The 13,373-nt window shown below is 38.1% G+C and overlaps 1 protein-coding gene across 2 annotated transcripts in view; it reads right to left on the bottom strand.

The window, feature by feature from the left end:
* The window catches only part of LOC116823213 (tetratricopeptide repeat protein 38-like), a 115,993-nt gene that overhangs the window by 7,593 nt on the left and 95,027 nt on the right, over positions 1-13,373 (bottom strand). For both annotated transcript variants that reach the window (XM_075070497.1, XM_032777632.2), the window contains 6 exons: positions 12,610-12,685; positions 11,230-11,349; positions 7,215-7,274; positions 6,412-6,450; positions 5,341-5,422; positions 4,212-4,377 (listed from right to left, as the gene is read on the bottom strand). In XM_075070497.1, the coding sequence (XP_074926598.1) occupies positions 4,212-4,377; positions 5,341-5,422; positions 6,412-6,450; positions 7,215-7,274; positions 11,230-11,349; positions 12,610-12,685 (543 nt within the window). The remainder of the gene's footprint in view (positions 1-4,211; positions 4,378-5,340; positions 5,423-6,411; positions 6,451-7,214; positions 7,275-11,229; positions 11,350-12,609; positions 12,686-13,373) is intronic.

Raw genomic sequence — 13,373 nt, 5'->3', positions numbered from 1 at the left:
AATAAAGAGTAACCAAATGAAACTAAATAGAGAAACTATAAAATAATGAAGTAAATAAGAAATTAAGGATTCCCAACGTGAAAGGGAGGAAGCTGAATGCTGCAAACAGAACGCTCCATCTTGGGCTGCAGGTCGCTGAGAAGGAAGTAAGTGGCACTGGCCTCAAGTCTCCTTATATGCCATCATTCAAAGCATGAGGCACTGCACTGCGCAGACACTGGCCATAGACACTACTTTGCAGTCTCTGACCAAGAGCGCACATATCCTTTACTGAAAATCCATGGGGACATATACTCAAAGAAGAACCTTATTGGCTGTAACTTTAACAATTTAGAAATCTTAAGTATTTTAAGTGGACAAGTGAAAACATCCTTTCCATAACCTCTTTTGACCTGAGTAATCATCAGGGGCCTTCCAGGTTGTTTCCATTCAGAGGAGATATAGATGATAAATAAGGCTAAGATTTAGTCAGGGGTACTTTCAGTAAAAGTCACGGACAGGGCATGGGCAATAAACAAAAGAACATGGCCCGTTACCTGTCCCTGACTTTTACTTAAATACCCCTGACTGAATCTTAGCTGCTCTGGGGGCCCCCGGGCACCACTTCTCTGTGGCTCCAGGGGAGCCGATGGCTGGCCCCTGCTCTGGTGGTGGGGGCTCACTGCTCACAGGAGCGCTGCTGCTCTGGAGTTTAGCTGCCTGGGACCGCCGGAGCAGCAGCCAGTGCTGCTGGCCCTAGGGATGCCCCAGCAGCTGGCTCTGGGGCCGCCTCGGCAGGGGTCAATCTGCAGCTGCAGTGGCCAGCGTGAAGTCATGGAGATCCCAGAAATGCATGGAATCTGTGACTTCCGTGACCTTCAGGACAGACTTGCAGCCTTAATGATAAAGTTAGATATTTCTTGACGCAAACCTGTTTATTTACAAGAATGTACACAGTCCTGTTTCCCTCAACACAATAGGAAATGAATATATAATAGGAGCCAGTTTTTTTGCTCCATATTCCCAACCTCTTTTTCCAGCCAACCCAGCACTCTACCCAGAAAGCGCGCTCAGATTTTTCTCAGAGTCATGCTACAAGTGCTTTTCTGGATGTCCTTGGCTTTTTGATTGTCTTCTCTGTCAGAGTGCCACTCACACCCATCCACCAACCAATATCCAGCAAATCTTTGCATCCACAAAGCTAAATTTCTGACCAGCTTTGCTTATGGCCTGTGATTTGGGCAATGGCTCCTGTTGTTTTAGTTATCTTATTCCAAAAGGAGCCTAACTAATTCTTACATTATCCTGAATAAAAGGCAGGTTTTACACCCAGCAACTTCAACAGATTTCACCCCACCCCAGCACAACACAATAAAGAATTTTGTTTGCACACTGATCCACTCAAGAGAGGGGAAAGAGTCAACTGGTTAATGACCCAGTAGAACAGATTATTCATTAATCCAGTTTATTACCAATTCCCAGTATAAAAAAAAGGGAAACGAAATTAAGCTGTGCCTGTCTGTCTGTCTGATGGAATATAGGTTTCTGTTTAAAAATTTAATTTGTATAGTTATCTATTGTCAGTTAAAGCATTTTCTTAGCTTTAGATTTGTTAGTATATGACAATTAGAAAGCTTTATAAGTACATAAAACAGCTTAACCTTGTGGAAATGGAGTGCTAAATTTATGCTACTGAATTTGATGAAGGAGCTAACAACAAATAGCTGAGAGACAGTACCCCTAAACTACCTGGAATGTCAGCTACTTGGCCCAGGACTGTCTTTTTGTTTTGTTTTTGTACAATGCCTAATACAGCAGGGTCCTGTTTCTCGACTAGGGGTTCTAGGCACTATAATACAAATGAATAATGATAAAGAGGCACACTAAGTTTATGAAAACTCACTGGGTAAAAATGTATATGCAGTGTATAGCTGCAAGCAAAGATAATATACAAATATATCTTTAAAATCTTCGAACTCATCTCATGTCTATAATAGAAAGTCTTGAAAATATAGAGCAGGCTGTTGGTTGCTTAGAATTTTATGGTTATTCTAAACAAATACAAATAGTTTCTAAAATAGGTAATGTAACTTAAATTCTTGACATGAGTAACTAGTCCAGTTTAATACATCTTGGCTTAGTAAACATCAAGTTTAACTGGATATTTAGTTTTTCCAAATATGCCTATTCATACAAGATATGCTTTATAATGTAAATAAAGTAAAAATAAGTTTTATAATGGTTCAAACTACTGCAATGCACAGCAATTACAACAATGACAATGTTACAATAAAAGATGCAAAGAGAGGCAGACAAGCAGAGGAAAGTACTGTAGCACTGGGTGAAGGGTTAGCAATACTAAATGTAAACTCATTAAATGTTCTATAAAACATCCATCCACTAACGGTTAAGTTCCACGGCTCATACAGTAGCTATAGAAAAGAAAAAAAGTCCATCATGATCTGCTGGTAGTAGGCAAACCAGATTATGCGGTTTTTCAGCTGTACATTTCTCACATTTTCTTCTTGATCTCTTAAAGCCTTAGTGGATCATAGTCACTGAATGTGAATCTGAGTTGTTCTGCAACTTTATGCCCAAAACAAAATCCATCACACCTGATATTAAGGTTCCACTTCTAAAAAGAGTAGGAGGCATTACTCTTTTTTGGAAGACTGTTAGTGAATCCAAGAGTTCAATACGTTGCTTATAACCATAACTCATCTAAAACACTTTCCACTGTGCTTATAATCATCTTTAACACACAACTCTGTAACATGATTTTAACATCATTTAATCACATAGTAACCTTTTATACACCATTTATAAATGGAACCGTAATATAAAGGCCCTGCTATCATTTTTCTAATGCTATGTATAAACCATCTCTATTTTTAGTAAGCTGTGTGTAGGGTGGGGGACGGTTGTTTTTTTTCTCCCTCCAGAATACTCTACTCTTCTGCAAACTGAAAGACAAATCACATGCTCTCCCTTTCTTTTGTAAGTGAAAACAGCCGCCATTGTAGGTCGCTACCTATTTGCTAGCCCTGTCCATTTCAAAGTGTTCTGAGGTAACTTTATGCCACAAATGTCTTGCATCTGGCCCCAAAAGGTAAGAAGTAAAAAGCACCAATTGGCTCAGATTGTACACTGAAGAATGAAGGGAAATCACTTTCACCTACCGAAAATCTGCGTACATAAAACAAAATCAGGAAAAATCTAAGAGTGGATTGTCATTCTTATACTGCCTGTAATGGTGATCAATAGCAAAATAAGAGCAAGAAATATTTTTTTTCGTACATAAACAAGGATGTGATAAATATTTTCTATTTTGATGAAATATAAAAATATTAAAATTAGTACTGAAGAACAAAACTGCCAGATCTTAGCAAAATTATTTTGGCAGCAGTTTCAACTCTATTTCACATAAAAATGATCATTTGTTGTATACCTATAGCAAATATAGAATTATCAATATGGGCACTTTATAGATATCTGGAAATGAATACAGAACAATGTTTTAAATTGATGCAGCAGAGCAAAAAGGGCCCTTATAGGTAGTTGGCTTATTTTGTAAAGTTTGCTCACTACTTTACAAGAGAAATGCCTCTGTTCAGCAATGAACATTTACATCCCTAGAAGCAGCAAACAGTTCTGTGGCACCATAGACTAACAGACGTATTGGAGCATGAGCTTTCGTGGGTGAATACCCACTTCGTCGGATGCATGTAGTGGAAATATTTCCATTACATGCATCCAACAAAATGGTTATTCACCCACAATAGCTCATGCTCCAATACGTCTGTTAGTTTATAAGGTGCCACAGGACTCTTTGCTGCTTTTACAGATCCAGACTAACACGGCTACCCGTCTATACCTTACATCCCTAGAATACACCCATTGTAAGGAAAACAATCATGTTTACAGGTTAAGATGCCACAACCACTCAAAGCAAAAAATCTACACTGCTGGGATGAGGATGCTGTTCTCTGACAAGATTAAATACATACTCTAGACAATTACACACACTCACAATAAAAAGTAACTATTAGGAAATCCTTATTGTATAACTTCAGAGACAACATCTTGCTGAAACCAGAGTTCAAGTTATAACAGCCTAAACCAGAAAAAAATATTATAGTACCTAGCAAACTGGAAGTAATTAATTATAATACTAATAAACCTTGTAATGGGAAAATATTTATTCAGAACGTCGTTTTAATTCACTTGCTTACTTTGCAAGTTCCTGAAGAGTTGTTAAGAGCTCATTGGTGATTTTGTGGTCTTTGGCCCCTAGCGAAGACATGAGAATGTGGACATCATTGAAAAACAGAATATGATCTTTGGAGTGTTTCTTTGTGAGTCTGATAACTTCATTCCACCTGTCTCCTATCTTTACACCTAGGAGTAAAATACGTGATTTAAAACAAGACTCCACTGCAAAGCAATTTCTTGAGCATATATTTCCAGTTCCATTCGGCCTTGTAAGCTTTAAAAACCACCTCTCAAGGCAGCAGACTTTGTAAACTACCATTCAGTGTCCTATCTCCCACTTTTGAGCAAGTACTTTATTGCTTATCTCCAAAAACACCTTCGGTCACTGATATCCTGGACCCCTTTAGATAAGGTTCATGGGATAGATGACTTCCCCCGAACACAGATGAAGGAGGATAATGCCCACAGTTGTCATTCTAGATCTGTCTGTGGCATTTTATTACTAATACTGGACTGCATAGATAAATATGTGCAGCATGACTGGCTGTAGCAGAGTTCTGTGAAAATTATTATTTACAATTTAGGAATTAGTATTTTTTTCTGGAACTCTAACTTCATCTTCACTTTAGAAAGTAAAAAGTCTGCTGGCTGTATATTTAGTCTCATGGAACTGTTAGAATGATACAATACCTATAGTGGACTACTTATTTCAAATATCAAAATTAAGAACTAAATATTAGTGTTGGCTTGATATTGACTATAAGAGCAGCCAATAGCTGTTTAACAATTTATGTGTATGACCTTTTAAACTGAGGCTGAAAAACAGATCTCCGGGGACAGAGAAAGTGAAATTGGCCAAAAAAGAAAAACGTGATCTATGTTAACTTAGTTGAATTGAATTCTGTGCTCACAGGAAAGTAATAAACTCTAGAGAGAAATAATGGTAATGCATGTTAACAGAAACTTAAAACTCAGCTCCCAAGAACAGCAGCTCTTTCAAGTATTTATTCTCTAAAATAACCCACTGCTCAGAGTTGCTCTATATATTTTTGTAAATCTTCTTCTGCATGTTGGAGCATGAGGAGGAGTTTTATCTTACTATTTTAAGAACAAGAAGTAGAACTGAAGCAAAAACTAACAGTTCTTTACCTTCCAACTGAAGCCGGTACAGCATGGAGCAGTTATCTACTACATCTAGCATACTTCCACTTGACATGCATCTGGGAGCAATCTGCAATCAGAAAGCATTCTTAAACTGCATTACATATATTTAGGTGGGAAGTTAATTTGACAGTCAAACTTACTATGATAGTTCAAAATTAATTCTGTCTCTTTACTCTTCTAGATAGAGCTATTTTGCAACATACCTAATCACATTTTTCAGAAATACAACAATCCAGAAATAATATTCATATTATTTTCTCTCTGTTGTTTTCCCATTTATAAAATCAAATATAGTGAGTGTGAAAACTTCTTTTTCCTATGAGCTCTGCTCTCTCAAAATGGAGCCATAAGTTCTACTATACTTTGCAACAGTTACTAGGTAGGACAAGATATTTTTGTAAAGTTTAACACCAAAACAGGCATGGCAATACTTGTTATGCTGACTTCTAATTAAGTTACTGTGAATTATTTTAGAAAAATTCCTCTAAAGTTCAAGCAGGAGAGAACTTTAACAAGTCACCTAAGAAGGAAAAGACTTGACAAAGGAAGTTGGAGCCAAACTAGTAACTGGCTTGGTAGTTAATTTGTGAGATCCAATCTTAGTCATGATGCTTTAGACCTATGCAAAAACTATTTTACAAAATGTTAAACTTTTTAAAATTATCTATATTTTTTTCTGGTGCCCTCAGGGCCTCTTCATAGAAACTAAGACAACCTAACTAAAAACAACAGGATATGAAAGTAATACCAATAAAAATAATTGGAAAATACTAAAAAAAATTAGTAGTTTCTAAAATGTGGTCTGAACGAAATATAAATATGGTGGTGTGATATAAAGGGTTTTTTTGACACTGGTTTAGGATGACCTGCATAACTCACAGGTAATTTTCCCAGTTGAGTTGAATAATTGCTCTAAAATGCCAATTAAACACTTAAAAATAAAACCAGAAAATGGTATCACACCTTTATGTATTTTGTGTCATATGAAGAATGAGGCAGGTGCACCCTCTCTCATTGGAACGTCTTTTCATTAAAACAAAATTGATTTATACTCACATGATTGTCATAAATTGTCAAAGCCGCTTCATAATCACCCTGTAAAAGCAAAGGAGGATTGCGTGATGACCTTTAGGATACAGTGTCCATAAGTGAATGGTAGAGTTCAATAACAACAGATTTTTATAAGAATATCAGTGATCCCATCAATAAGTGTCAATAGGAACATGTGCAACATAGTTTATTTCTTCTTCTTCCCTATATCTAATCTTGGTATCTGAAAAAAGAGCTCCCCAAATCATCCTGCATATAAACATAGTACGTATTGCAGCCCAATACACTCAATAGAAATATGATTGTAAAGGCTTTCAATAGATCTGAAATACTTTTAATAGGGAAAATTTAACAACATAAAATCTCTGATTCTTTAATGTGATGTCCCTATTGGTCAGTCTCAGGTAATTTTTGCAAACTCCAGTCCCTTACGTTCTTTATGCTGGCAAAATTTGTATTGAATTCAATGGAAATTTTGTATATGCAAAGACTACAGAACTGAGTTCATCTTTCTGTTACAAAATGAGTGAATTTGCTTTTAATGTAATATTTAATTGTCTCATCTCAGTAATTTCTCTACATTCCCATACAGATTATTTTAGATTTTTTCTGTCTAAAATATCACTTTTGAAAACACGTTAGTAAAGCATCAAACACCATAAATTATACTGCAGTATATTCATAAATACATCCAAATATTAAGAAGGGAAGAAAGCAGTCCATACCCTTTTGGTCAGGACTGCCTGCTAATATGAGAATATTCATCCATCTGGAGCATATAGCATACAGATGTGGAAGTGTGCTCCTACCTTTTCAATGAAATACAAAGCCCAGTGCCAGTAATTATGGCAAGCAAGCATGTCACAGTCCTGAGAAAAGAGATAAAATATTTTACTTCCAATATAAACTCATATTCCAGATGATTTTATATGGCACTCTTCTCCTGCTATAAATTGGAGGGCATAATAAATCAGTGGATATTGGAACCAACGAGCATGCACGATTGTTCCACTCTGAAAACTAACTATGGAACCCTCTTATTCAATACACTTAATCCTTGTGAGTAGACGCACACAAATATGGAACCTCACAACTGAAGTTCTACAGAGCCACTTCTCAGAGCATAACTGCATTTTGACTCAGACTCTATCTTATTCTGCAACACCTTTATTGGAAAACCTCCAAACTGACACGACTAACTTCACACCTTTCTGTCCAGCCACAAGCTGACAGCATCAGGTCAAATACTCCTCTCCATCACACTGGCACAAACCCATTGGAAACAGCAGGCTTCCACCAGTGTAACAGTCAAGAATCTGCATCAACAATACATTTGTGACAACTCAAATCAGCACAAAAATCACAAAGACTCTAAACCCGCCCATTCCTGCATAGTGGGAGGGTTAAAATTCATCTTATCACAAGGAAGACAATGTGCTCATTTAATTGGTGATCACCACAATATGAACCTCTGAGAAGCACACGTGTTCTCAGTATGTCAGCATTTTATGATATTTACATAAGCCAGTAGTTTATATCATCACTTGTTTAATATTAAGCTGCAAAAGGACTACTGAGTCAGGTGGTTACGCGTCTGACATAAAAATGACATTACCAAACTCGGCCTATACAATAATCTGTCTCAAATGTCATGCAGGTTAGATTATTGGGTCCCCCTCCATGAATAAAACACAGCTGCTTAGTGCTGCCAATTATGAGTGTCATACAAAATTAAACCGTAATTCCCCAAGGCAGTGCAGTCCTCTGGGCTCCTCTAATTCAGAGGAAGGAAAAAAAGGGCAAACTACTTTATTTCAATAGTGGATCAGTTTGGGTGAAGAGAATAAAACAATAAAATACAGAGCAAAGCAGCTCCTGAAAGTATTTGTCAAAATAAAACTAACTAGCAAGAAAGTCCATGCAAGATCTACACCTCTCTTGCTGGGGAGGATAGAAGGTAAATTTTCAAAAGCACCTAAGTGATGTAGGCACCTAAGTCCTATTTCCAAAAGTGAACAAGCACTTAGGCCCTTAAGTCACTTAGGTGCTTCTGAAAATGTTCTTCAAATTGTCTATTGTTACCTTTTTAGGGTGTTCTTGTTTCTTTGGGTGTTTGTTGTTGTTGTTCTGTTAAAGTCGTTCTGCATGGGAGAATTTAAAAAGCTCTTTCTAAAATAACATCCCTGAACTTTCAATGAGCACTCAGAAAGATTTCTATTTATAGTTCCAATTGTGATATTCCTAATATTTCTAACTTCAAAAAACAACCCAAAAGCATGTTAAACTGTTTTTTATATAAACTTGTGTATAGTGGAACTCTCTACTGCTTGGAGGGACAGTATGCAAAGTGTCTGCCTGTTTGTGTGTTAAGCGATTATACCTACCACATAGCCCCTTGAAGAGGTAAACCTGAAGGTTCCCACTTTCGGAAGGAGTTCTGGGAAAAGGTGTGCTTAAGTTAGGGGGGTACTCTGAAGGTCAATGGTGGTCTTGGGGCATATGTCAAGTGGCCTCTGGGGCTTCATTTCCACAAAGAGGTAACAGACTGAGAGCTGGTGCTGAGCAAATGTGTCCAAAGAGGGAAAAAACTGCTGCAGCCTATTGAGACCAAGGGAAGTTAAACAAAGAGGGGAAATTCACTGTCTGGACCTCTCGCACAGCAATCTGTTGAGTTTCCAAAAGGGGCACTGGACTAGACCTGTGCCAGATGAATACTGTATAAGATACAAATAGTAGCAAAAGGTACAAGGCACCATTTTTCTTTCTTTTGCAGACAACCTTTTAACATTCTTCCCTCTTCAGAAGCAAACACAGGCATCTTTGGAGGTATTTTACAATCTTGCTATGATTGTCTCCCCCTGAAAGTCATACTACATTCATTATCTTTTTAATGAAGTAGTTTTGCCAAGTCCCTCAGTTTATTCTTAAAGTGCTGATCTTAGGTTGAGTACAAAGCTTATAAATTTCACTTTACTGCCTGCATATCAGAACACAGCGTCTATAGCCACAGCAGATAAAAGCATTATATGCACATGTATGTTGTCTGGCTATGCCGAAAGAAGAACAGGAGACATTTGACATGGGTTTAATCAGGCTACAACTTTATTATCAGATGTCTGGGACAACCCGGAAGATAACAGTGTACAGTGCAGGTAACCCCATGTTTATCCCATAATTACTTGAGGGACTTTTACCAGCTCCCACTCTTTTTCCATCCAGGTCCCTCCAGCAAATCCATTGCTGGGACCATATCATACCCGGGGTGGGGTAGGGGGGCTTCCGCCAGCTCCCCCTCTTTTTCCCCTCCTGGTCCCTCCAATAAATCCATTGCCGGGACTTTACCATCCAACCTCACACCCTCAAAGGAGAGTTAAGGTGGGCTATAAGAATGGGGGGTTGGCTCCCTGCCATACCAATCGTAGGAGTCCCCAACTGTCCCCTGTTCATTTCTTTACTGAACACCTCTTTTTAAGTCCTTTTCCAAGCCATTTATCTGGTCACTGTATACCTTCCCTATGGAATACTTGCACTGGACAAGAGTTGCGACATACGGCCTACCGCCTGTCATGCCATGCATGAACAAAGCCCTTCCTGAACCCACTGCAGGGAAGGCGAAAAAAACCCCAACTGCACCCAAGCCAATACGGTGGTAAAGGAAAAACTCCTTCCCAGCCCCTCTAAAAATGGGGCAGTTAGTGTAATGCCCACAGCAGGTACTGACCAAACCTGGTATTTTTCACCTAAAAGGGAGGGAGGGTGGGTCCTGCTTCAGCCTTGGTCTGTGTAAAAGGAAAGGCTCGAGGCACAGTGCTGCCCCTTTTCAAACTCTGCATTCCCAGGGGATGGGTCAGTGACCACTCTGCCCCTTTTCCAGCAGTTTTAATCTCTCCCTTCACCCACCCCCAGCCATAAAACACTATTCTCTTCAGAAATGCTGACCCCACTGAAGTCAATGGAAAAAGAAATTCAGTTTATCTTAATCCTCTTCAGAAGTGAATTAAACTGAACCAAATTAAGACCACTTTGAGAATGTTCATACAGGGATTTAAAGCAGTTTAACTAACCCATTTTAAATTCACACCTTTAGTTAATGCAGATTATTTTTTCTGAGATCTCCATGCACACAAACTCTCAGATTTACACTGGTGTGAAAGAGGAGAATTTGGCCCATTGTCTGCCATGTTTCATCTCAGGACAAATTGTGAATGGCTGAGTTAGAAATCTTAGAATTCTGCATCAAGTCTTTATAATGAAAAAGCAGTTCTCAGATTTTGTTCTCTGGCAACATCTTACACAGGATTCTTACTCCTGGTTTTCTGTTAGGGCTAAATGGTGCCTTCAGGGAAGTAGAATTACAGGTAAATAATTTTCCATTTTCTTAGGAGTACTGGAAATGTTGACTTCCATTGATGTCAATGGCAAAACTTGTATTGACTTCAACGAGGCCAGGATTTCATCTATTTCCTTTGAGTGTCTTTATCCGGGCCAAGAAAATAGAAATATTTAGGGAGGAGGGGTAGCTAATTTTTTTTTAATTATGCATTACCAATCCCAGCCATAAGTGCTGGGCCTAATTTTTTCATGATTAATACCCAGAGTGAATTTTTGAAGCATAGAACTTTGGTTGCATTTTCTGCCTGTTTCCCAAGTGCCACAAAAAGAGGTTCCACATTGAAGCAGCAGATTCCTCTTCTTTGTGAAAGCATTCCTGTGCATTTTATACTAGATCTGATGAAAAGCACGTAAAAAGGAATCACTAGTATTTAGTGGGAGGGAAAAAACCACACAGCCAGTAATTTCAGAGGAACTGTTAAGGAAATTTACCTTCCAGTTGTTTTCAGTTTGCTTCATAAATGTCAGCCCATTCTTCAGGTCTGCTTTCATTTCATTTATGTGTGCTATGGTATGGACAGACCATGCATCTGATTGGTTTATAGCTAAAGCCTAATGGTGGCAAGAGAGAAAACACCATGATGCGTACTGGGTAGATTACAAATAGCTGTACACATACTGTCACTAGTACAGAAATGGAAGACTATTTTCTCAGATACAGTACGTATTAAGTATATCTTTGCTAATAACTTCAATCATATCCTGTGAGACTAGTTTAATCAGAAATGGGAAAATTTTTGTTTACCAGAGTTCACTTGTTGGCATCTGCTTAACAATGATTAAGAGGTACAAAGTAGTTTTAGAGAATGCAGACCTTAATCAAGACCATCAAATTACATTTCATTCTACAAACTTTCCTTACACTTCAGCCTCAGAAGAGTCACGTGGCCAGCACAAAGCCATCCCCCCTCCATCCACATGGGGAGCATATGAGCTGATCACTTGCTTTAAAAGAAAATAATAATACTATTCCTTGCCGTTAACCACTTTTCCTATAACAAGAACAAACGCTCCGCTAGGTTCTGAATATCAGATACATGTATCTTTACCATTCCAACAATTCCCACTCATCTGTAGAATTTTTTCCCCAATTTCAATTGCTGACAATTTAATATAAAATAAAAGTTTTAATTTTTTTATTCACAGCAATCTGACATGTAAAAGCAGTTTGGCACAAAAAGGAACCTTTGAAAATACATCAAGGTGTCAACTGATTCTATTTGTGCTATACTTTACATAGTTTTCTCAAATTACAGGGGTCCTTTGTCATATGGATATGTTGCCAGCTTTTCATTCCCACTGCAAATAATGAGATCATCTTTATAAAGTGTGAATGAGGTATACCCAATTTACCAAGGCATTATACAAAGTTGCTCATCAGGTTAACCTACTGTACTGCTGATATTCTGTGACCTTCACCAACATTTGATGGCAAGAGGACACAGGTCTCATATATACTGCATTTCTCAATGACAAGTTTCCATTTTATTCTCTCCAGCTTGCGTAGCCAGATTCTTTCTGATCTCCACTCTCATTCTTCCCCTCCCCCACCAATCTTGAATTTAAAAAGCCAGCAAAAACTGAAGAAGAAGGAGAAATCTCCTTTTCTGAGTTCTTAAAAGGTAACACCTATAAAGGCAAAGTCATTCTTATGAGGATGTAGCAAAAGAATAGATATGAATTTCAGTACAGTTGCTTACTTTTGTTTAGTTAATTTTAAATGGTCATAAACCATCTCTCTCAAACAAATATTTGCATACTAAATAAGATTAATAATTTAAAACCTTTTAGTACCAATAATGTCCAACTTACCTCACTGGCGAGCTTTTCAGCATGATCAAAAAGGTTAGTTTCCATCAGTCCAAAAGAGAAAATGCCTTTCACATAGCTAAACAACAAGAAAAACCCATTTAGCAGTAAGCAGATGAAGCTAATATTGCAAAACACATTAAAATAATTTAATACAAAATAACACTTACACTGTTAGTAGTAATACCAAATAGTGGAAGAAGGAAAAAGAGCACAGAAATTAATTGTTTTCCCCTACAAAAATTAGCATATGCAGGAAATAACCAACTTTCTCTCTCCCAGCAAACACTGAAAAGACATGTATTCATGTGTTGCGCTAACTACAAAATCACACAAACCTTTGTAAGATATAGAGTACTATTGATTTGCTATTGGATAACAATTACAACTGTATCCCAGGGCTGGATTTCCCCCTCAGCTCTGCTTCCCTCTTCTGAAGTCCTGCAATTTACCTGACCCCAATGAAGTCAATGGAAGCCTCTTCAGCTTCTGACCTGCTATAGAACTAGTAGATGGTACCAAAGACATATCTAGGATTACACTAACAATATACAGAAAAAAGACGGTTACTCACCTTTGTAACTGTTGTTCTTCGAGATGTGTTGCTCATATCCATTCCAAGTAGGTGTGCGCGCGCCGTGTGCACATTCGTCGGAAGAATTTTCCCTTAGCAACACCCGGTGGGTCGGCAGGCACCCCCTGGCGTGGCGCCGTTGCGGCACCGCATATATACCCCTGCCGACCCGCCCGCTCCTCAGTTCCTTCTT

This window comes from Chelonoidis abingdonii, chromosome 1 (assembly GCF_003597395.2).
Source record: "Chelonoidis abingdonii isolate Lonesome George chromosome 1, CheloAbing_2.0, whole genome shotgun sequence".
Lineage (NCBI taxonomy): Eukaryota > Metazoa > Chordata > Testudines > Testudinidae > Chelonoidis > Chelonoidis abingdonii.
Note: the sequence above shows the minus strand (reverse complement) of the source record. Positions and strands in the feature narration are given on the sequence as shown.